General features: G+C 43.9%; 2 protein-coding genes across 2 annotated transcripts in view; one reads left to right on the forward strand and one right to left on the reverse strand.

The window, feature by feature from the left end:
- Positions 1-13,827, forward strand: part of LOC136620225 (tubulin tyrosine ligase 3-like) — a 57,125-nt gene extending 43,298 nt beyond the window's left edge. The window contains exons 14-20 of the mRNA XM_066594931.1: positions 589-690; positions 2,744-2,933; positions 5,363-5,511; positions 8,321-8,564; positions 11,184-11,619; positions 11,875-12,472; positions 13,462-13,827. Coding sequence (XP_066451028.1) covers positions 589-690; positions 2,744-2,933; positions 5,363-5,511; positions 8,321-8,564; positions 11,184-11,619; positions 11,875-12,472; positions 13,462-13,679 — 1,937 coding nt within the window. The 3' untranslated portion in view covers positions 13,680-13,827. The remainder of the gene's footprint in view (positions 1-588; positions 691-2,743; positions 2,934-5,362; positions 5,512-8,320; positions 8,565-11,183; positions 11,620-11,874; positions 12,473-13,461) is intronic.
- A 468-nt stretch (positions 13,828-14,295) lies between these two features.
- On the reverse strand, positions 14,296-23,046 carry RPUSD3 (RNA pseudouridine synthase D3). Its single transcript, XM_066596750.1, has 9 exons — positions 22,886-23,046; positions 21,959-22,125; positions 20,861-20,905; positions 20,170-20,266; positions 18,653-18,760; positions 18,469-18,553; positions 17,058-17,184; positions 15,564-15,703; positions 14,296-14,811 (listed from the first exon to the last, which is right to left on the reverse strand). The coding sequence occupies exons 1-9, from the start codon at positions 22,978-22,980 to the stop codon at positions 14,620-14,622; spliced, it is 1,056 nt and encodes a 351-aa protein (XP_066452847.1). The 5' UTR covers positions 22,981-23,046; the 3' UTR covers positions 14,296-14,619.
- Positions 23,047-25,308: the final 2,262 nt, after the last annotated feature.

Below are 25,308 nucleotides of genomic sequence, written 5' to 3' on the forward strand. Positions count from 1 at the left end.
TTCGCTGGCATGCGCAATGCCATACACAGTCTCTGCCGGCAGAGCGTATGGGCTGTAATATGTTTTATGCATATGCCTGTGGACATGAGCCCTTGTAGGGGTTTTCCAGGACAAGTGATATACTAATCATCAAACATCATTCTTTTCCATCCTCCACCACTAATCCTCTCTTTTCTGTTGTGAGAATTATGCTATAGTCCTTAGCGGAATAATGACCCAGAGTTGCCATTTGCTGACATGGGCATGTGATGTTAATATGGATGCAATGTCATCAAATGGCCAACTGTGGTTCATTTCCCAGGCTGGGAATGAATCTTTACATGGTAGAGGGTACCTTTCTCTACAGGACCCTGAGTATTTGTTACACATAAACATTATTTTCCCCAGTCTGCTCCTCGTGGGCGGGACAGTAGGACTCTATGGATTTATCATGTCCTGGCCAATCTGTAACTGTAAATTTAATATAATTCTTAAACATATATGACAACCATTGTTCTTAACCATTGTAGGATATGCATGTAACTAAAGCCATATGAATATATGGAGTGTCCTATTATAACTTATTGTCTTCTTTGTTGTTTGTTTTAGAGGATTTCTGGCTCACGGCTGCTCGGAGTATTCTTAAAAGAGTGGCAGGTGGACAATGGAACAGAACTTCAGATATCAAAGAGAATACAACTAATGTGAATGGTGAATGGTGGGCATATAAGGTGTATGGCTTGGGGGTGGAAGAGTAAAGTTTGTACTTATCTAAATTAGGATCTAAGAAACCATGTTCTAAATGATATATGTAACGTTCTACTTGTCACATGATTGTCCATAAAACTTCATGCTCTATACCTGCGATTCCTGTATGTCATACACTCATGTGCCAGAAGTCCTGAGATAGCGGTATGTAAGTTGATGATAAAGTAGTGTTACCTCAGGTGGTGCTCAGGAGCGCCCTCACCTGTATAAGTTGTGAAGTGTTATCTTGTGAGTGAGGTTGAACATTGGCAACCGGGCTCATGGGAAGACGTCATGAATTATCAGAGTTGGAACGAGAAGTGATAGAGGGTCTCAGGCGGATGGGACATTTCATTTCCAAAGTTGTGCGGGCATTTAAGATTCCTCATTCCAAAGTGTCACGTGTACCAGGAATACATCATACAAGGCATCTCTGCGCAGGGGTCACCCACAGGTGCTTAATGATCATGACAAGTGGTGTCTGGCTAGAATTGTCTGTAAGAAAAAACAAGCGACTCTGACAAAAATTACATTCAGTGTAGGAGGTCCCACACGTATATCCCGCATGTCAGTGCAGTGTTCTTTAACTTCCTTGGGACATGGGAGCAGAAAACCCACCAAGAGCGCCTCTGTTATCACTACAACACCGGACACAAAGCCTCACCTGGGCTTGTGAGGTTCCTATCTAGACCCTAGATGACTGGCAACATGTATTGTGGTCCAGTGAGTCACGGTACCAATTGGTCGGGCTACTGGTAGGGCTCATGTGTGGCGCAGACCCCATGAAGTCATAGACCCCAGTTGTCAGCAACGCAGTTCAGGCTGGTGGTGGCTCCATACTGGTATGGGTTGTTCTCATGGCATGGGTTGGGTCCACTGGGCCACGTAAACACATCATTGTTGGTGCCTACTGCGTTTCACTGCTTGGTAACCATCTGCAGCCCTACATGGACTTCATGTCCCCCACAATGATGGGATATTCCAGCAGGATAATGCACCGTGCCATCAGGCCCAAGTTGTCCAGAATTAGTTGGAGGGGCATTCTGGAGAGTTCCTATGAATGGTGTGGCCAGCGCGTTCACCCGACATGAGCCCAATGGAGCATTTATGGGATGTGGTGGAGAGGTCTATTTGCACCCAAGTTCCTGCACCTACAAATACCACAGAGCCATCGGCGCTATCCAAACAACTCAACAGCCCTCCAGACCTCTTCCATTCACTTGTGGAATAGATGCCACACCAAGTTGCTGGACTTCGTCAGGCTAGCAGGGGACCTGCATGTGATTACTTCCAGTCTCGTGATTTCTGGCATGTCAGTGTAGGTTTTCCTAGCATCTGGTCCGCTGTAATATCCATAGGCACCTCCAGACACATTTAAAGGGGTTTACTGATTGTATGTCCATAAGGAAAGTTTCAGCCACTTTCTTTACTTTGAGTGTCACCTCCCTATTATTTTCACTTCTCTGTCTGATGTCAAATCTATGCAGACCCAATACTCCTCACATCTGAGGGCTTACTACAATTGTATGCAGTTCATTTAATGATCTGAGCATCAGCGGAACATATCTCTCTCCTGTCCTGATCATTTGTTATAAAATATCAGGTGGATTGTCTAGATGAGATACAATTATAACAAACTCTCAGCTGTAAAAATAATTAGTTCAGAGTGAGTTTTCAGCCTTCAGGCATAAACAAATATGTTTCCACTCACTGCCAGCAAGCAGAGATCTTGAAAATGGAGAGAAATGTAAACACATAGTATATAAGAAATTTGCAGTACATCTCATTATGCAGAGATTGACTGTTATTTATATACAACTAGAAAACCTCTTTAATTCTCAGTCAGGAACCATAGAAGGATTTTATGCCTTCTTTTGCCCATGGACTTAGCACTGCCTGACTTGTCAGCCAGCCGCATAGCTAACACCCTCCACTGACATGACTTTAATGTTCATTTGCTAAAATGCATCATCAGTGCACTTATTGCCAGCGGAATCTACCTACTAATTTTCTTTAGATTACAAAAGAGGAAGCAAGAAGCTAGGAGGTTGTGTTCCCTCTAACGTCATCACAACAGCCATCAAAGCCTGTGAGTCCTATCTGAACAGCCTGGAACACAACGATATTGACATAGAAATGGCTTCCACTTCTATCAGGACAGACGCATCATGGGAGGAATTCCTACGTTGCTACTATCAGGTCATTCAGTAAGTAAATCTAAAAGAATAATGTGATTAGGCATATTCTTACAACTAGAATACTGCCCCCTATGTACAAGAATATAACTACTGTAATACTACCACCTATGTACAAGAATATAATTACTGTAATACTGCCCCCTATGTACAAGAATATAACTACTATAATACTGCCTCTATGTACAAGAATATAACTACTATAATACTGCCCTCTATGTACAAGAATATAACTACTATAATACTGCCCTCTATGTACAAGAATATAACTACTATAATACTGCCCTCTATGTACAAGAATATAACTACTATAATACTGCCCCCTATGTACAAGAATATAACTACTATAATACTGCTCCCTATGTACAAGAATATAACTACTATAATACTGCCTCCTATGTACAAGAATATAACTACTATAATACTGTCCCCTATGTACAAGAATAGAACTACTATAATACTGCCCCCTATGTACAAGAATAGAACTACTATAATACTGCCCTCCTATGTACAAGATTATAACTACTATAATACTACCCTCTATGTACAAGAATATAACTACTATAATACTGCCTCCTATGTACAAGAATATAACTACTATAATACTGCTCCCTATGTACAAGAATATAACTACTATAATACTGCCTCCTATGTACAAGAATATAACTACTATAATACTGTCCCCTATGTACAAGAATAGAACTACTATAATACTGCCCCCTATGTATGAGAATAGAACTACTATAATACTGCCCCCTATGTACAAGAATATAACTACTATAATACTGCACCCTATGTACAAGAATATAACTACTATAATACTGCCCTCTATGTACAAGAATATAACTACTATAATACTGCCCTCTATGTACAAGAATATAACTACTATAATACTGCCCCCTATGTACAAGAATATAACTACTATAATACTGCTCCCTATGTACAAGAATATAACTACTATAATACTGCCTCCTATGTACAAGAATATAACTACTATAATACTGTCCCCTATGTACAAGAATAGAACTACTATAATACTGCCCCCTATGTACGAGAATAGAACTACTATAATACTGCCCCCTATGTACGAGAATATAACTACTATAATACTGCCCCCTATGTACAAGAATATAACTACTATAATACTGTCCCCTATGTACAAGAATATAACTACTGTAATACTGCCCCCCTATGTACCAGAATATAACTACTATAATATTTCTCCCCTATGTACAAGAATATAACTACTATAATACTGCCCCTATGTACAAGAAAATAACTGCTATAATACTGCTCCTTTGTGTACAAGAATCTAACTACTATAATACTGCTCCCTATGTACAAGAATCTAACTACTATAATACTGCCTCCTATGTACAAGAATATAACTACAATAATACTGCCCCCTATGTACACAAATATAACTATAATACTGCCCCCTATGTACAAGAATATAACTACTATAATACTGCACCCTATGTACAAGAATATAACTACTATAATACTGCCTCCTATGTACAAGAATATAACTACTATAATACTGCCTGCTATGTACAAGAATATAACTACTATAATACTGCCCCTTATGTACAAGAATATAACTACTATAATACTGCCCCCTATGTACAAGAATATAAATACTATAATACTGCCTGCTATGTACAAGAATATAACTGCTATAATACTGCTCCTCTCTGTACAAGAATCTAACTACTATAATACTCCCCCTTATGTACAAGAATTTAACTACTGCAATACTGCCTCATATGTACAAGAATATAACTACTATAATACTGCTCCCTATGTACAAGAATATAACTACTATAATACTGCCCTCTATGTACAAGAATATAACTACTATAATACTCCCCCTTATGTACAAGCATATAACTACTATAATACTGCTCCCTATGTACAAGAATATAACTACTATAATACTGCCCTCTATGTACAAGAATATAACTACTATAATACTGCCTCCTATGTACAAGAATATAACTACTATAATACTGTCCCCTATGTACAAGAATATAACTACTATAATACTGCCCCCTATGTACAAGAATATAACTACTATAATACTGCCTTCTATGTACAAGAATATAACTACTATAATACTGCCCACTATGTACAAGAATATAACTACTATAATACTGCCCCCTATGTACAAGAATATAACTACTATAATACTGCCCCCTATGTACAAGAATATAACTACTATAATACTGCCCTCTATGTACAAGAATATAACTACTATAATACTGCGTCCTATGTATAAGAATAGAACTACTATAATACTGTCCCCTATGTACAAGAATATAACTACTATAATACTGCCCCCTATGTACAAGAATATAAGTACTATAATACTGCCCCTTATGTACAAGCATACATGTGTTTAGTATGATGTACAATTAATATACTCCCTTTTCATCTTGTAGTGATGGAGCGTCCATTGAACAGTCATTCTCCTATATCGATCAGTGTAGTAACTTGTTGCAGCAATTAGCTTTAGTGAATCCGCAGTTAGATATTGAAGGTGACAGGAATATCTGGATTGTTAAACCAGGTGCCAAATCCTGTGGAAGAGGTGAGAGGAAATTGTTATAATACTTGCATTTGTAAGCTGAGTAACCACTAATGGGGCTTTCATTTACAGCTTCCAAAAAAATTGTCACCCAGCTTTGCTGAAAAACTGAGTTAAGAATAAATCTTTGCTCAATAAGGCAGACTTCTGGGAAAGTGTGAACTGTATTGGAGACCATATTGCATGTCACTCAGCTGTTTTATCATGTATATTTCTCAACCTAACATAGTATGTAAGGCTGAAAGAAGACAATGTCCATCTAGTTCAGCCTGTTTATCCTCCTATGTTGTTGATCCAGAGGAAGGCAAAAAACCCCAAGAGGAAGGAGCCAATTAGCCAATTGGGGGAAAATTCCTTCCCGACTCCCTAATGGCAATCAGACTAATCCCTGGATGAACCCCTAATAGTTCCTACCTGCCTGTATACCCGGATTAACAATTAACCTAAGATTTATATCCTGTAATATCCTTCCGCTCCAGAAAAACATCAAGTCCCCTTTTAAACTCCACTATAGATTTTGCCATCACCACATCCTGAGGCTGAATTCAGACGAATGTATATCGGCTCAGTTTTCACGCTGAGCCGATATACATTGTCCTTGTGTGCAGGGGGAGGGGGGGAGGATGGAAGAGCCAGGAGCAGGAACTGAGCTCCCGCCCCCTCTCCGCCCCTCTGCACTATTTGCAATGGGGAGAGGTGGGGCGGGGGCGGGGCTAAGTTGCGATAATTAGCCCCATCTCGGCCCGCCTCTCCCCATTGCAAATAGTGCACAGGGGCGGAGAGGAGGCAGAGAGTGGGCGGGAGCTCAGTTCCTGCTCCTGGCTCTTCCATCCTCTCCGCCTCCCTGCACACGAGGACAACGTATATCGGCTCGGCGTGAAAACCGAGCCGATATACGCTCATGGGAATGTACCCTCAGGCAGAGAGTTCCACAGTTTCACTGCTCTTACAGTAAAGAAGCCTTATCTGTGTTGGCGATGAAACCTGCTTTCTTCTAGACGTAGCGGATGCCCTCTTGTTACCGTCGCAGTCCTGGGTATAAACAGATCATAGGAGAGATCCCTGTATTGTCCCCTCATGTATTTACACATAGTTATTTGGTCACCCCTTAGCCGTCTCTTTTCCAAGGTAAATAATCCCAAGTTTGATAGCCTCTCTGGGTATTCTAGTCCCTTCATTCCGTGTATTAGTTTAGTTGCCCTTCTTCTTAGCTTTTACAGCAGCTGACTGGCATTGATTGCTCCAGTTAAGTCTACAGTTCACTAGTACCCCCAGGCCTTTTTCCATATCGCTTTTCCCTAGCAGTACCCCATTTAGTGTATATTGGTGACATCCGTTTCTCCTGCCCATGTGCATAACTTTACATTTATCAATATTGAACTTAATTTGCCATTTCTCTGCCCAAGCCCCCAGCTTATCTAGGTCCATTTGTAGCCGTACATTGTCCTCCGCTGTATTAATTATCTTGTATAATTTTGTATCATCTACAAATATTGATATTTTACTGTGCAGTCCCTCTATCAGACCGTTGATAAATATATTGAACAGAGTGGGGCCTAGTACTGAACCCTGTGGCACCCCACTAGCGACGGTGGCCCAATCAGAGTACAAACCATTTATTACCACCCTCTGATTTCTATCTCTGAGCCAGTTCTTTACCCAGATACACACGTTTTCACCCAATCCGAGCTGTCTCATTTTATATATCAACCTATTATGTGGCACAGTGTGAAATGCTTTGGAGAATTCCAGATATACGAGATCAAGAGACTCTCCCAGGTCCAGCCTGGAAATTACTTAATCGTAGAAGCTGATCAGATGACCTGATAAGGACCAGCGCTTGGTCCTGGGCTTTAATCCCACCCAATAGTAAAAATAAGGCACTGGATTAAAGCTCGTGCTCTTGCAATGTAGCAGGAGCATGTTGGGTACTCAGCTGTTAGTCAGAGCAGAGGACGTGGAGGAGAAAGGAGAAGTGTTTTTTAACTGCTACATAGCGCTCAATAAGTGTTATGTAATAAAGAAAGAAACCAAAAGTTTCAATTCAGTTATTTGACTCGGCGATCACATGATCGCTGTTTGCTCACTGCCACAGCAGAGCCGCAGGGTCTTAGCAGACCCTGATCAGCTCTGCCAACAAAGGAATCTTTTCCTCTTTAACTCGGACTCCTAAGGATGCTCCAGTTACAGTTGAAAAGTGTAAAAAAAAAAAGATAATATGAATGACCCTCAGCAGTCTTATATGGCATCATGGAGAACAGAGGTAAAAAAAATATTATAAAAATAATTTAAAAAAAATTTACATTATAAAATAAAAATATATAAAGAAAAATGACCCACCGCCGCCAACCAAAACAGTCGCCATATGTGCCCTGTAATCCGAGACTATACAAATTATAGATCAAAATGTACAAAACAAAATGAAAAACTCATTCCCATACTTTAGTTTAGCATAAGCATACTAATTTAAAAAATGAAAAAAATGTAAATTTTAAAAACTTTTTTTAGCTTTTTACCCCCAATAAAACTAAGAAACAGAAAAAAATTCGGTGAAAAAAAGCTATAAAATACAGTCCTATATGTCACAAGGGGCAAAAAGCAGGGAAAATAATTTTCGTAGCTGAAGAAAAAAAAAATATATAGCTGTAAAACCATCACATGGATGAAATCCCTAAAAAGTGTCTGGCCCTTTAGGATTGAAACACCCTGGTCCTTAAGGGGTTAAATTGGTTCTACTCAATGCAAACATTTTAAGAAGCCAAGACCTCTCTTGATGTCACCGCAGCTCCTGAAGATGGTGTTTTCTTGGCAGGTATTATCTGCATGGATCGCTTGGTAGAGATCCTAAAGTTGGTGGACTGCGATCCTACGATTGTCAAGGATGGAAAGTATGTGGTCCAGAAATACATCGAGAGGCCGCTACTCATCTTCGGCACCAAGTTTGATGTGCGTCAGTGGTTCCTGGTGACGGACTGGAACCCTCTTACTATCTGGTTCTATCAAGACTGTTATGTGCGATTTTCGACACAACCCTTCTCCTTAGAGAATCTAGATGTGTAGGTGTTTGCTGCACATACTAGTTCTTCATTTTGACGATGGTTGGTTATGGGTTCTCATCAGCATTTAGATGGCCCACCACTTGTACTATGTACCGTCAAGTTGGATTAGACCCAGTGTTGAACTTGGGTGCCCAGGGTCTACATGTAAATATTACTTCATTCCCATACACAAATTCTTTGTTACTGCGTTCTCCATATACTTCAATAGGAGGGGGGCTGTGTTTGCTTGCATCCTCGTTTTTACTGAAGTATACAGAAAATAACATTTATCCCATTTATCCAATATCTGCAAATCCAGTGGCATAGCTTGTGCGTTGGGTCAGGGGGTCCCAAACTGGCCCAGGGCCCACCGGGGGGATTCGCCTGTTCCCTTGTGGGCCAGTGCAAGCCTGAAGGTGTCCCAACTTCTGCTTGAGTCTCCATACTTCTCAGTGTCACCTTAATGAGGTCTGTGATTGTAATGACCCATCTTGTTGCTCTTCTGGTAGACACCGAGTTGTGGACGGTCAACAAATCATTGGATCATGTGAAACAGAAGATATTGTTGGTGTAAATACGATCATCGATAGAATGATAGTTCGTGGATTTACACCTCGTCATTTATTTTATGCAGGCAAAGAAATCATCATTCTATATTTACAAGTCGTTACGTGTAAAAAGCGATCGTTGTGTCCTTCCCATTCCCCGGCAAAGTCCTCTGAAAAACCAACAATCGCATTAACGAGCAAATGCCGAAAAATGATTATCTGCACGTGTAAACTGACGGCACTTTAAAGGAAAAGACAGTCATCCTTCACTTGTAAGGGCTCACTCACATGGGCATATGGGGGTTGTGTAATACGTAGTCCTAAACGCCCCTTGATATACATTGGGCCATTTAGACATGCCTTTTTATCCATGCGCGTCAATAAAAACGCAGCATGTCCTATTTTGGTGCATAATGCGCCCATCATAGGCTATAGAATTTAAAATACGCATGTTAGAGCCATATTTAACTGCAGGCGTAATACGCAGCCTTCATACGCCCGTGTCAGCAATTTCTTGCACATTGTAGGAGGACCTTCAGGGCTATATACCTTCACTCATCTGTTGAAGATATGGCCTGGACCTGTTCCAAAAAAGAGTTGTACACATGTAACTCTAAGGTTGCATTTACACGAGTGAGTGCAATATCTGTTGAGAAACGCGGTCTGATATCCCACTTGCAAACCACCATTATTTTGTCACGCGTTTTGTGAGAAAATTGTATAGCCTAGCCGAACACGCAATTTCCAGACATGTGAAAACTGCCCATTATTCCATACGGGAGCAAAAAGGTGATTCTGTTGACAAGTAGGTCATGCTACAATTTATCTTCTGCGCTGTTTCTCTTGCAGCACTACGAGAGAAAAATTTTGCGAGATTTAGAAATCACAGCCTGCCCTAATTTTCTGTGTTTTGCGGTTTTTTTTTTCTCACCCATGTTTCCCTATGGAGCCTCCGATTGATTGCATCACAACACACAAACTTGCAATGTTCGTCCGACACAATGCGCTTTTAACATTAGAAACTCAAGTTGCGAGCAGCAGCAATGCGCGGTGATTTTCAAGAAAAAGCAGTGTTGACACTCAGACATCGCATGAGAACATATGCGATATTGCCGCGATGTTCTTGCGGCGATATTGTACTCACCAGTGTCAAGGAGCCTTACGGCCATAGTTACATGGCTGAGAGCGAGTTGTGCTCCAGATTATCAGACGCAACCTGCAGCCCATGGACATGTGGGAGACCGCACACAGAGTCCTGTCTCTTGTGCGAGACTTGCATGAAAATAGGACATGCTGCGATTTTTGTATCTCATAGCATCGCACACGTAAATATCCATTGCAAATAACGGGTTGCATTTCCGTGTGAGTTTTGTCCATGTCGCGACACATAAAATCTGCCCTTAGGGTGCCTGCACACTGGCGATAAAAGCGATGCGAGTGAGAACGCAGATGTATAAAACCATGCTTTTTAATGTTTTGCTTCCTATTCGCGATGTTTACACTCATACGATGTTGCAATTACTTGAAAATTGAAGCATGTCCTATCATTCTACGTTTTGCTTCTTTTTATCGCCCATGTTTTCCTATTGAGACTTCATTTTATCGCAACGCACGAATTTGCAATTTTTGTGCGCTACGTCTTTAACATTATTAAAAAGTGCCTGACCAAAAGTGCAAATTTTTTTTTTTTGGCGGTGAAATCGCCAGTGTGAAGGAGCCCTTACTTCGATGTTATCATTGCGCAGACGTCTTGTAAGACACATTATTCTAAGGGTACTTTTACACAGAATGAGAAATCTCTGTAAGGAGCGAATGAGAACAGTCGTTTGCTTTAAGATGCCGCCGTTTACACACGCAGATAATTTTAACGTTTTCGTCATTCACTCCTTAACTCTATTGTTGGTCTTACAGGGGACTCTACAAGGGAACTGGAATGACTGAACGATCACTTCTTGCAGGGAACGACTTGCAAACAACTGAATGATGAATTTTATGCCTGTATAAAACGGATGACGAACGATAAGTGAATGGATCCTACAATTTTTTTTACGATAATTCCGTGTAACCCGGTCCTCTATCTCTTCTACAGTTCCATCCACTTATGTAACAACTCCATACAAAAGCATTTTGAGAACTCCCGCAGTCGTCATCCTCAGGTTCCTGCCGATAACATGTGGTCCAGCGATCAATTCCAAATGCATCTCCAGAGGTTGGGAGAGAAGAGAGCCTGGAATGAGATAATTGTGCCAGGGATGAAGGCCACCATCATACATGCCATGCAAAGTGCCCAGGATGTGATAGAGTTCCGAAAAAGCAGTTTCGAGTTGTACGGGGCTGATTTCATGATTGGCGAGAACTATCAGCCCTGGTTGATCGAAATCAATGCCAGCCCAACGATGGCACCATCCACAGTTGTGACCACTAGGCTCTGCCCTATGGTTCAGGAGGACACGCTACGAGTAGTCATTGATCGGAAGTATGATCGCAACTGTGACATTGGTGGCTTTGAACTTCTCTACAAACAGGTACATCTATTGGTATACATCAGCCAATGAAGAGTGCGGGTATGAGTATGAGTTTTGCCAAATATCGAACGAATGATAGATTAAATGGTTCACCTCTTGTATGCTAAGCGCTAGTAGATTGGGTGGGTCAACAAATTAGGGGGATCCATATAGCTATATTTGCAACGTAGGCTTTAATGGTAGCCATATTGGTCGTTACAAAGCTTTCCCAGAGACAGATAGTAAAATATTACAAAACATTCATTTTTATTTTAGCCTCCTGTGGACATTCCTCAATATGTCGGAATCCATTTATTAGTGGAAGGCTCAACAGTGAAAAGGCCACGTCCTCCTGTGGCAAAACCACTCATGAACTTTAGCTTCATCCATCCGACCAACCAAAGATCCCTCTCCATGGTGCAAAGCAAGACATCTAACGCAACTTCAACGATTGGGAACCAAGATCCTTCAAGAAAACGGACAACAATCCCTTATTCAATGCCCAAGTCTTCCCGGACCATACACACCCCTCACACCTTAAAAAGGGCAAAGACCACAGTCACTGGTAAAGAAAACATCACAATAGCAGAAGTAAAATGTGGAGCTGAGAATGTGGAGCCTGTGGGGCTGGCCAGCAAGGTGAGGTCGGACTATAAAGATGTAACCAAATCACCAGTGCGTGGGAAAAGTGCATCAAGAAGAGCAACAACCCAACTCCATCAACGCCCACTTGCTGCTCCCAAACTGTCTTTCTCTGAGAAGCCACTTTTTGTAACACGCACAGTTGGCCAAAGAGATGGGATACACCATGACGTAAAGTTCTCCAGTCTTGACTTGGGAGAAATTCAACTCTTTAAAAATTTTCCAAGGACAGGTAAGGAAAACTGGACACAATGTAGGGAAAACCTTATAACGTATGTGCTATACACTAGCCTACCAAAAGTAATTGGACACTTAAGCAAGACTCAAAAGTAGCATTTATTTCTATATATTAATACTTAGTGGAGCTCCTTCAGCCCTAATGACATCAGATACTCTCTATGCTATACTTTCTAATACCATCTGATACACTTTAGCTGGTATTTCTCACCATTCATCCCACAAACATCTGGTGAGTTCTAAGGAGATGCGTCAGTCCGTCGACAATGGTGCAAGAAGCGTCATCATTGGACAGCGGAGCAATGGAAGAACGTTCTATGGAGGGAGAAATCCTGCTGTTACATCTTCAGATCAGATGGAGGTATCTGGGTGTGGAGGATGCTGGGACCATCTTCTGTCTGAGTGTGTTGTGCAAACACTTAAGTATGGTCTGGGATGTTTTACGTGGAATGGTCTTGCTCCGTTGGTTGTAGTGACAAGAACCATGAGCACGGAGGTGAACCCTGACATGTGCTGCCGACTACGTGGCAATACTCTGGGAATGCTCAGCCATACTGCCAAGAAGACAACGCGCCTTGTGACACATCCAACACTGTTGTACGTTGGTTTGGAGGAGACGGATGTTCCACAACTGGACTGGTCTGTACAGAGTCCCCACTTAAACATCTATGGGATAAACAGCAACGTCTGGTCAGGATACATGAACGGCATTTATCTTCTTTGAGAGAACTTGCCAGACGTTTGGTGGATGAGTAGAGGGAAATACCAGCTGAAGTGTATCAGGCATAAGGGCCAAAGGAGCCACACTAAGTATTAACATATGGAAATAAATACATTCTTACTCAGGTGTCCAATTACGTTTGGTAGGAAAGTGTATATTGTCCTGTTGACAAGAACCACAGCTAGTAAAAGGTTATGTTAGACAAAAAAAATGGGCTGCGACACACACATATATATAACATTTTTTTTTTCTTCCATATTCAGGGCTGCACCCCCAGCGGCTGCCATGTTTGTTCTGCAACGGACCTTCTTCACTCAGCAACAGTTTAACAATAGTGTGCAACTGTACAAGGGGCGCTAAACTTCCAGTAAAGACCATCCGCTTCCAGCTCACCAAGGGAACTAACCTCAGCAAGTTTCATGAATCAGCTGAGCCCCTCACAGCCCGGGGTACGGCCATCCTCACACCGCTGCTGCTGTGATCCTTACGGACATCCATAAACACAATGGTGCTCACAAGAACAATGGCAACGTCTTCTACTGGATTGGTGCCTCATTTGCTATGAATACTCAGTAAATCCTCTCTACTCCTTGCCCTCCTAAAGGTCAATAAATTCCTTGTAAGACAAACATTTTGTGTTAAGATGTCTTTAATTGTACATTAGTGTCCCAAGAGAGGAAACCTATTTAATAGAGGGGCATGTACCATGGGACGCCAGTCGGGTAAACGACTGCACGAGCGCCGATGTCACCACGAAGGTCCTTAGCGCTCGTGCAGAGCGTTTACACTGACAGACTTCAGCGTTGGATCGCGGGCTCCTCGCTCACCTTCTATGTGACGCGGGGAGCGCTTACACTGAGCAATAAACCAGCGATGGTTTTTAAGCCGAAAGAAAAAAGTCAGCTTTAAAAACCTGTGAATGAAGAGGGAGCGATTTTTGTGCATTTACACTGCACGATTATTACTCAAATTTGCTTGTTTAACAAATTTTGAGTGATAATCGTCCCACAATATAATTTGAGTAGACTGTATATTCCCAGGTGTGAAGGATGGATGGATGGCTGCTCCACATTCTTAAAGTATAATAAATACAGCAGTTACAAGAATATTTTAATTAGAAAACAACTCTGCAACTTGATTATTTACATTTGTGAGAAAGTAGTCCCTCCCTATAACCTATTATACATCAAAGCAATGGAGGAAATAAAATATGCATATTTATATACAAGCTCGTCCCTGACTGTAAGGCAACTGGCTGCGGCAGGAGTCCTCCCCCACTGGACAGCAATACAGAACCGCCACCCTTCAGCTGTCGGCTATACAAAAATGAAAAGACGAAATTGATCTCCAGCAAAACTGGGATAAGACTATTTCAGGGTCAAGCGGTCACTTCTGCTCCTTTAATGTTCAACGAAGACGGACTACTTCATTTTAAGATTCAACAGCTGCATTGTCCGCTGGAAGAAAGGAGGCGGCGGAGCGGTGAGATGCGTTGGGTAGGTTGTGCCAGGGTTGTCGGGCATCAGCAGTTGTTGCAGGTGAAGGTGGAGCGGTATTTTGTGCACCTGCTGCTCTGTTAAATACATCTTATGGAGAATCTTCTCTCCGATCCGCTGATATCAACAAAGAGAAAAAAGTCAACAAAGAGAAAAAAGTCAACAAAGAGAAAAAAGTCAACTACAACTAGTATTCATTACCATTATTTGCCTTTAAAGGGCCACTCTGGTGAAAACACATTTTTCCCATCCCTGCCCCCCTCACCCGATTGCCTTTCGCATTACGGATGTCTGCTATGTATATTGCAGTCACTTGCATGCAAAGCAGCTTCCAGTCTGATACTTATCAGGCACCATCTTGATGCTGAGATTTCTGCTATCAATCCCATGATGCTTCAACAAAGCATTACATGTGCAGCTAGAGACGGTACAATCTCTGCTGCAGGTAGAACTGCCATTACATTCTGTATTTACCTAAATTAGCTACAGACCATAAGTATACAGTAAGGAGGAAGAGTTGTGACTCCCTCTATTATAACTGTGTGATCATCATCAGTAGCTGTGACAGGAGTGCCTGTGTGTCCCCTGAAGAGCATGTGTGGTAGGGTCCATCACACAAGAGTTATACTGACTGGGAAATTGACTAGTTTTAGAATACATAACCCCAAGTAGATGTGAGCGGGTCAGAACTGAGATCACATGACCATCTGAGGAAAAAGAGGCTTGGACTTTCAGATAGAGAGAAATAACTAACCAAGGTAACACTAGCCCACTTATATATACTGGGGGATAGCTGCATAATGAATGAAAAATAAAATCTCCAGAGTGGCCCTTTAGCAATAAGCTGAAACGCAGATTTCCTGCTTTACCTGAGGTCTTGGTGTTGCAATGTCCACAGGAACGTAGATGTTCTGCCCTAAAATGGTTGCCACCCGAGCACTATATGTGTGGTCGCCTAGTATCGGGCAGAATTTTAGCGTGCAGTGGACTAGAAGCTGCTCCCTGTAAACTAGAGGGGGAAATAAAGCAGGACAATATTAGAGCGTGCAGAGGACAGCAACCTGTTGTCACAGAAGAAAACTGCAAACATTTATAGGACATTCTTCTCCACCTCTGGGCAGAACTTTACAGTTTCTATACATAGTTAATCCGTTAATAAAATGTTACTTATCCTGTACTAATCCTGAGTTACATCCTGTATTATACTCCAGAGATGCACTCACTATTCTGATGGTGGAGTCACTGTATACATACATTACTTATCCTGTACTAATCCTGAGTTACATCCTGTATTATACTCCAGAGATGCACTCACTATTCTGCTGGTGGAGTCACTGTATGCATACATTACTTATACTGCACTGATCCGGAGTTACATCCTGTATTATACTCCAGAGCTACACTCACTATTCTGCTGGTGCAGTCACTGTGTACATACATTACTGATCCTTAGTTACATCCATGCATTATACTCCAGAGCTGCACTCACTATTCTGCTGGTGGAGTCACTGTATGCATACATTACTTATCCTGTACTGATCCTGAGTTACATCCTGTATTATACTCCAGAGCTGCACTCACTATTCTGCTGGTGGAGTCACTGTGTACATACATTACTTATCCTGTACTGATCCTGAGTTCCATCCTGCATTATACTCCAGAGCTGCACTCACTATTCTGCTGGTGGAGTCACTGTGTACATACATTACTTATCCTGTACTGATCCTGAGTTCCATCCTGCATTATACTCCAGAGCTGCACTCACTATTCTGCTGGTGGAGTCACTGTGTACATACATTACTTATCCTGTACTGACCCGGAGTTCCATCCTGCATTATACTCCAGAGCTGCACTCACTATTCTGCTGGTGGAGTCACTGTGTACATACATTACTTATCCTGTACTGATCCTGAGTTCCATCCTGCATTATACTCCAGAGCTGCACTCACTATTCTGCTGGTGGAGTCACTGTGTACATACATCACTTATCCTGTACTGATCCGGAGTTCCATCCTGCATTATACTCCAGAGCTGCACTCACTATTCTGCTGGTGGAGTCACTGTGTACATACATTACTTATCCTGTACTGACCCGGAGTTCCATCCAGTATTACACCCCAGAGCTGCACTCACTGTTCTGCAGGCTTCAGAGCTAAAATCTCCAAGAATGCTCTGCTGATTTACTGTACATAGTTTGCTCTGGTAGTTTACAATCTGGAAAGAGTCCCTTTTCACAGTTAGTAAAAGCTAATGGCCTCCTTATCTTACTGGAAGGAGCTCAGCAAAGCTTTCAGAGCAGACTATGACCCTTATATTCTAATCTCACAAGCCCCTTCTATGTACACGTACTAAGGGGTCCGTACCGCTCATGGGCTGCAGCTGTAGGAGAGAACAACCCTCTGCAGAGTGGAGAACCTTGTACATAGTTTCTGTTCTCTTCACTTCTCTTCTCTCCAGGCTTCCTTTGGAGGGGTGCATCACAGGGACCACCTAAGAATGCGATATGCATGAAAATATAACAGATACCTCCACCACACAACAGTCACCGAGCATGCGCATTCGTAACAAGGAATTATTGAGTCACTATGAGGCAAGGATTAATTAAGGAGGCACAACCTTTTCAGACAACTTCTGTTCATCTACCAGCTTGTGAAGTCTCATCATTTCTGTAATATACTTGCATTACAAAATATTGTTGCTTTCCCACTGTAAATCACGCTCGAAGTGGCTGCCACTAGGGGTCTCCCTTCCAGCTTCTCTGTTGTTGGGTACGAGCTTCTTTAGTAACACAGACATTTCCTTTTAACGGGGGGAGGGGCTATCTTCACAGGCGGCTCCCATGAACTCAAAGGCTGCAGGCTGACAGATTTGCAGACAAGGTGATAATCTCCACATTCTCTACCTCTCCTGCTGTTACAGTATGTGCACACATTACACATACTAACCATATGGGATTTATTAACTATTTGGCCGGAATGTCTCTGAGAACGCAGAGGGGTGGGCATTCACATACCGCCTCCATGCTGATTGAAGCAGAGACAATGTGCAATGCAGCATGAGAAGTCAGGGCAAGGAAGTGCAGTACAGTGAACTACTGGCAAAATGCTAGGCTTGCTACATGCCTCTGCATGAAAGTGGATTGCAAACAGCAGAATAGAAAAATTAAGACCTCATGAAAATCAGAACTTACAGACATGAAAGAGGGTGCAAAGAGAAGTAGATGAGAGGGGTAAGGAGAGTCTGGGGTATATTAGAAAACTTGTTGAAAACTCAGGTATGCTTTTAGTGCTGGGTGGCAGCATTTTTTGGGCACTGAATGTAGATAACAAGTGGCCTCCAAACATTGTTTTGACCTGAAAGGGAACTAAGTTACGGTGATTCTAGTTTAGAGGATGTGAGCTGTGTCTGATACCTACCTGCTCACCCGTTCCTGTGGTATTCCCTGGTGTAGTCAGTACACGCACAGCAGCTTGTTTTTTTCCATCTCTATGGGGGTACACACGCACGGCCTACTGAAAGGGGTCGAGCTGCTCTGCTCGCGCTGACTTTTCTGGGGACGCTATAGGAACAAGGGACTGGGTGACTATGAGACATGGACCGCAGACTCCACGACACCTAAAGCATAAGTATCAGAACTTAGTCTATAGTTGATGAGCGGTTCCCTTTATCAGATCTTGATTAGGTCTGCTTAGTGAAAGGGCAGAAAGCCTTCCAAGCGTCATCAGAGCTGAGAACAATGACGACTGCTACAGGACAAAGAATTTTTTTTCTCACCAGATCGAGGTCTTTGATATTCTCCACTTTCAGAGCCACTTTGACCTCCCCTTCGGCTGGACTGGGGTCACCAAGAGTTACAGCACTGAAAATAAGGACTCTGTTAATATCCAAGTTACAGCTTCAATCAAGGGCTTAGAGGGGTAAAGGCAAAATGACTAGGAATACGATGGAGAGCGCTCACCAGAATGTTGTAATTGGTCGTTCTGATTTACGGCACTTAGAGTAGAAGTCTTCAAATTTCTTTGTGGTGGTATGGCAAGTAGAGAGCAGAACCAGCCCGGAGCTCTCCCTGCAGGCGAGAAACCAGGGGTTATACAAGATGACGCAGCCACTCCAGTAGGCAGAAACCTTCAACCCCATTTGTTTGTGTGCATAGGGGGCAGTATGATCGCAGTGCCATTCTTGTCCATAAGGGGGCAGTATTATAGCCATTTTCCATTGCAGTAATTTATAAAACCTTTATTATCAGTTAAAAGGGTTCTGTCATTACAAAAAAAAAAAAAAAATCAATACTTACCTATTCTTTCCCAGTCAGTCTCCTTACCACATCTTCTCTCCGATCTTCTTCTGGCTCCTCCGGTCACCTCACCACAAGCCGGCTGTATCCTCTTCTTCCTGTGATGTAGCGTCGATTTGCGGCATTCTATTTCCTGCAGGTCAGTGTGCCCGTCACTAGTGACATAATGTTCACTGCCTAGCAGAGAAGTCTGAACCCTATGTTGAGCAACTGCGGATATCTCGTGACAATAGTACATGAACACTCGCGGCGAGACGGCGCGCATGCGCCATCTTGGCAATAGCTCGGCATTTCTTGCTAGGCAGTAAACATTATGTCACTAGTGATGTAACATAAACTGCCCTGCAGGAAGACGAATGCTAAAAAAGGACGCTCACTAACAGGAAGAAGAGGATACAGCGGGCTTGTGGTGAGGTGACCGGAGGAGCCAGGAGAAGATCGGGGAGGAGAAGATGCAGTAAGGAGACTGACTGGGGAAGAATAGCCAAGTTTTGTTTTTTGACAAAAACCCATTTAATTGTACCATTATTTGATCTTTAAGAAAATTTTTTGCAATTTTTACTATAGGTATGTCATGGGAATAAATCATATTCCAGAAGATTTCACTGACCTGCTCCAGATTGGTTATAATGAGAAGCTTCATGCATGAATATATGTATTTGAACTCACGGATGTTATCCGTCAGTCCCCAATACTCTTCTGATTTATTCAAAGGAAGTATAATACAGATATACTGAATATGACGCACCAATTACATGCATACCCCTCCCAACATCATAACAACTCATGATTGGCCTGGTATATAATGACGCTGATGATTAACATATGTTTACGCCCCAGGTCTATGTCGCTATGTGAACACGTAATTCCTATATACCCAAGTAGCATAGACTTTATTAATATTCCAATCTGCACCACAGGAACTTTTCATAGGTAAGAAGTTCCTCCCCTTGATAGCTAGCATGGGAACCATACGTGGGAGGTTCAGCTTCACCATTGTACTTGTACATACCAATATTGGGCTTGTTAACCATTTAACTGCTAGCTATTTCCTATGAAGGTGAATATATACTTGCCTAGGCTGATATATGAAACACATTTATATTATTATTACTACTACAACAGATATAAGTATCACAGCTGCAAAATACTGAACGTCACAGCGGACGCGTCATACATACTTTGGTGCAGCTTTCACCACATGAAGATCTGGCTTCATCTGTAATTTCTGCTGCAACTCTGGGAGTATGGATACCAGTGAAAGTCCCTCTGGACTTCCTGATGGCAAAAAAGACACTATAAATACTACCGTTTGTGACACCTATATTACCGCCCTTTCTAATACAGAAGCTGAGGTGTCTGGATACAAAAAAGGTTATTCAAGCGCCCAGCAGACAATTGCATGCTAACTGTGGGATCCCCTCATTCATAAGAGCTGATAACCAAACTAACATTATGTTAACAGTTTGGCTACACCAACATTGTAATGCTTTACTTTCCCTGCGGAGGCGCTGCAGGGAAATTAAACACTTGCTACAGTGTTCTCCCATAGATTACAGCCCCCTTCACACGGGTGGAAATTCCGTGGTGTGATTTCCCGCAGAATTTTGGCCCGTGGCCGCTGCCATAGAATTGCATTAGAAAATGCAATCCTAGGCAGACGGCCGCGATTTGTCCGCGTAGAATCACGCGCGGAAAACATCGCGGAATGCTTTATTTCTATGCGGGTCTCGCAGAGCCCCGCACAGAAATGTCACTCCCCGGCCGACGGCTCCGCTCATCAAAGAGCCGGAGAGGCGAGTGCCGTGCTGGTCCCTGCAGGAGAATTCTCGCAGCTGGATCCGACCCGGCCGTCTGCAGGCGGTGCATTACCTGTAATGGATAGTCCCGGGGGTTTGTTGATGGCCACAAGTGGACCTAAAAAAAAAAAAAGGAACATGAAAAAGGAATGTTAGAATCACACTGAGGAGAACTTTTATAGACAATCCCCAGGCCCCTCCCCTTCTTGAGGTGCGGTCCACATGCGTTAGTCACCTGATCATATTTTACACTGTCCGTTACCTCCCTTCTTGAGGTGCGGTCCATGTGCGTTAGTCACCTGATCATATTTTACACTGTCCGTTACCTCCCTTCTTGAGGTGCGGTCCATGTGCGTTAGTCACCTGATCATATTTTACACTGTCCGTTACCTCCCTTCTTGAGGTGCGGTCCATGTGCGTTAGTCACCTGATCATATTTTACACTGTCCGTTACCTCCCTTTCTTGAGGTGCGGTCCACGTGCATTAGTCACCTGATCATATTTTACACTGTCCGTTACCTCCCTTTCTTGAGGTGCGGTCCACGTGCGTTAGTCACCTGATCATATTTTACACTGTCCGTTACCTCCCTTTCTTGAGGTGCGGTCCATGTGCGTTAGTCACCTGATCATATTTTACACTGTCCGTTACCTCCCTTTCTTGAGGTGCGGTCCACGTGCATTAGTCACCTGATCATATTTTACACTGTCCGTTACCTCCCTTCTTGAGGTGCGGTCCACGTGCGTTAGTCACCTGATCATATTTTACACTGTCCGTTACCTCCCTTTCTTGAGGTGCGGTCCATGTGCGTTAGTCACCTGATCATATTTTACACTGTCCGTTACCTCCCTTTCTTGAGGTGCGGTCCACGTGCATTAGTCACCTGATCATATTTTACACTGTCCGTTACCTCCCTTCTTGAGGTGCGGTCCATGTGCGTTAGTCACCTGATCATATTTTACACTGTCCGTTAGTTTCCGGCAGTTTTAGAACAACCCTCTCCTGGTCAGCTCTCCCTACACGGCATTCCTAGTGAACTTGTGTTTATACACAACAGTTAATCTGAGTGATCAGTACTGCAGTGTAAAGTAATGGGGGCGAACGCTCAAGTAATGGCCACACACAGCCTGAGGGGACGAGCCTTATAAGACAGGTCTCAGATGCACTACAGACCTTCCATATACACCACATTCTGTGCCAGGTGAGCACACAGTGACTTCTGGCTCATCTTCTCCACAACGGTGACCCCCGGGTTCTTAAGGATGCTGCATCTGTCACGCTTGGTTGTGCTGGGCGATCTGTGCCGCTTCTCCTCCGGCTTCTCCAAGTGTTCCTCATACCTACAGAGAGGAAAGCAGATGTTCTGGAATGCTTGTACATCCCCAGGTGCACAGAAGAGGGTGTTATGTTCTATGTGGGGCACTGCTTGTGGTTGTGCACAGTTATGGGCACAGCAGGGGGAACTGTTTCAGGTTGAGGGTCTCTGGAGCCCACATTATGTGGGAGGACTTTAGATCTGGCACCATGATGGGGGTCACTGTGGCAGGTGCTGTCACAGGGGGGCCAGCGCCGAGGTCATAGAACGGTTAGTTCACACGGACCCTCTGCAGCAAATCCACAGCGCAAAATCCATGGTAGAATCTGGGGTGGATTTAACCCCTCGCATCCGCTGCTATAAAATGACACCCTGTGGATTTCTCTTCCGCGCTGCAGTTACACTTTTGCACGGATTTAGTGCGGATTTTCCCGATGGGATCTGGCGGATCTCTCCACATTGCTGCGGCTGGAAGTGCTGTGGATGTTCTCTGTAAGGAGTCCACGGGGAACCTGCAGCACATCTGCCCGGTGTGCCAGAGGGAGTAGCTGGCACTGTCACCATGGGGCGCCTACACACTTTATGCAGAGGGGTCCCCACAGCCATCCCCCACCTCATAACAGGAGGTACCCATACCCCCCATCGTATGGGGCTCTCCGCAGGAGAAGCTCGCATCATAGGGGGTCCCTTCAGTTGGTACTCTCATATTGAGCGCTCCCTGCAGGACGCCCCCCACTGGAGATTCTCCTGCCCACCTCTATGTCCTCCACTGTGACCCCGCTCACCAAGGCTCCGAGCTTCTCCTCCGTACAGACCCCCGTGAGATGCTCCTCCAGCCGCTCCTGACCGCCGTGAGTCGGTGCAAAGCCGCCGCCGCCATCCCCGCGGGCCACACAACAGTCACCCTCCCCGCTCACGCCACTTTCCTGGCGGCTGACATCTTTTTCCACACAGCGCATGCGTGGAGCTCCCAGCGGCGCCAGGCCTGCCGGGAAGTGTAGTTCTTGGCGCAGTAATAGCGGAGGAGCAACCGCATTACATTGGTAACAGACTTCTCCCAACCTTCATAGATCTTCTGCTTGTGAGGAGCTACCACGCCCCTCATGCCGGGTTGCTGTGACTTGTAGTTCCTCAGCAGCTGGAGGCCACGGCTTACAACTCCTGCTATCCTCCCTCATGCTTGGAGTCCTCCTCTGCTGCCCAGTGTCCTGGCTGTAGTGAACATGCCCCACACTCGTGCATGCGTGCGCCGCAGTCTACTTTTTTGTACACTGAACGAGCCTTTTTTGCATTCGTATGGGCGTATTGTACTGTTTCACGCCTCTCCGCGCACATTTGCGCATCCCTCAATGACTTCTATGGGGACCTTTGGCGCACAGAAAAATAAAACACGCTACGGTTTTATGGTGCAACATGTGCAGGAAAAATCCGGAAACGCGAACAAACCCATTGGAATCGATGGGTTCTATTCTCTGCGTATTCCCTGCGCAAATACGCCGTGTGAAGGGCCTACGGGTGCGTTCACATGTTGCGTAAGCGCTGCGGTTTTTACTGTAGGAGTGAATGGGGCTAAAGCACATCCTGTTCACTTGTAGCGGAGAAACCCGCTGCAGACGTCCCGCTGTAACCGTCCTGTAACTAACCTGCCGTCTGCTTGTGGATCCGCTGCAGAAATTCGACAGCATTTCCGCAACGTGTTAACGCACTCTGAGGGTGAACGCTCCCGGACGGATTATGGCTGCGGAATTTGTGGTCAGACACCCGCCACGAATTCCGCAGCAATGTCCGTCCATAGACATGCAATGTTAAACGATTCTCCCCTGCCCACGAGTGGAAATCAACTGCGATTGTCCGCACGTAGGGGAGAATTGCCGCATGTTCTATTTTGTACGGAAAATCGCCCTCACAATCCTTCTGGAATCCCCTGGATGCGAGGCGTTTTCACACGGAAACAGCTTCACATCCCTGTGGGGCTGAAGGAATCCCCCGGCGCAGCTGTCACAGCCGCAGCAGGGGGTCATGATTGTTCTCCCATTATTTTTATTGGGGCTGTCCCCATTCAAAACAATGGGCGAGATCACAAAAAGAATGGCCATTGAAAATCATTGGTTTTATAACCATGCGTTTCCACTAACTCTCGCATCACGAGAAATCACACGATTTTCTCACCACTGTGAAGGCCCCCTTATGGTTGCCTTCAAAGGTCTGACTGTAATTGTATAGTAAGGGCTCGTTCATACACGTGGACTTGGGCAGCGTACGTCATAGTAGATAGAACCCATTTCTTTCAATGGGTTCGCTCACATAAGCGTATTTGGTGCATATTACTCACCGCAGTAGGCCACTGAAGCGAATGGGCGGGGCAAATAGGCTTATTCACTGCGTATTTGTGCACCATTTCAATGAGCTTGTGTGCATTATTTTAGGTGTGCCCAAATACGCAGTGTAAGCATTTGGGCACATTAAAACCCACAGGAGCAACCGAAAAACACGGGCATGAACCATTTTTGGTCGCACAAATATTAGCGTATTTGCACGACTGAAATCCGCTTACACATGTATGAACGAGCCCTAATAGTGACCCCCCTATAGTGGTCCCAGTAGTAACAGTGTCCCCTATAGTGGTCCCACAAACACCGCTATTGGCCTCTGGCCAGGCAGTATCCCTAGCAGCTTTAGGCTGGGTTCACATGTGGGGGCACTGCCGCCGAAGTAAAGTCTGCACGGAAATTCCGCGTGCATTTTTAAACATGAGACTAAGCAACAAAACTCTCATTCACATGCTGCGGACACCACCATGTGGTGCAGAATTCAGTCTGTGACTGGCTAGTAGAATTCCTTTTAGGCCACTTGCACACGGCCGAGAAAATCCACAGCAAATCCGCCGCCACGTGTAAACATATCCCAATGCTACATTTTCCTTGTCAGATGAGCGCACATAAGACAACCCCTTTAAAGGCAACAAGAGTTAGATATCTGACTTTGGCATCCATTATATAGACATGTGGCCCGGCCCATATGATGGTTTGGTTTGGGCCAGTACACATGGCCATCATACAGATGCAGAAATGCAGCAGTAATACACTTGTGTCAAACTGGCCTGTATTACCAGCTCCTGACAAAGCCACGGTCTATTTCATGTAGAAACTCTGTTGGGACCCAGTTTAGGGGAAGATATACAAAACTAACAAATAAAAAAAAAAAAAAA

Source organism: Eleutherodactylus coqui, chromosome 3, assembly GCF_035609145.1.
Source record: "Eleutherodactylus coqui strain aEleCoq1 chromosome 3, aEleCoq1.hap1, whole genome shotgun sequence".
Classification (NCBI taxonomy): Eukaryota; Metazoa; Chordata; class Amphibia; order Anura; family Eleutherodactylidae; genus Eleutherodactylus; species Eleutherodactylus coqui.

What these genes read in the sequence shown, in the direction of transcription:
- RPUSD3 (XM_066596750.1), bottom strand. Translation starts at nt 22,980, where the DNA reads ATGGCGGCGGCGGCTTTGCACCGACTCACGGCGGTCAGGAGCGGCTGG. An exon ending in GTGGTGAAAGCTGCACCAAA is followed by an intron (nt 18,761 to 20,169) that starts GTATGTATGACG and finishes TCTCGCCTGCAG; the next exon opens with GGAGAGCTCCGGGCTGGTTC. An exon ending in TTGCAACACCAAGACCTCAG is followed by an intron (nt 14,812 to 15,563) that starts GTAAAGCAGGAA and finishes TGTTGATATCAG; the next exon opens with CGGATCGGAGAGAAGATTCT.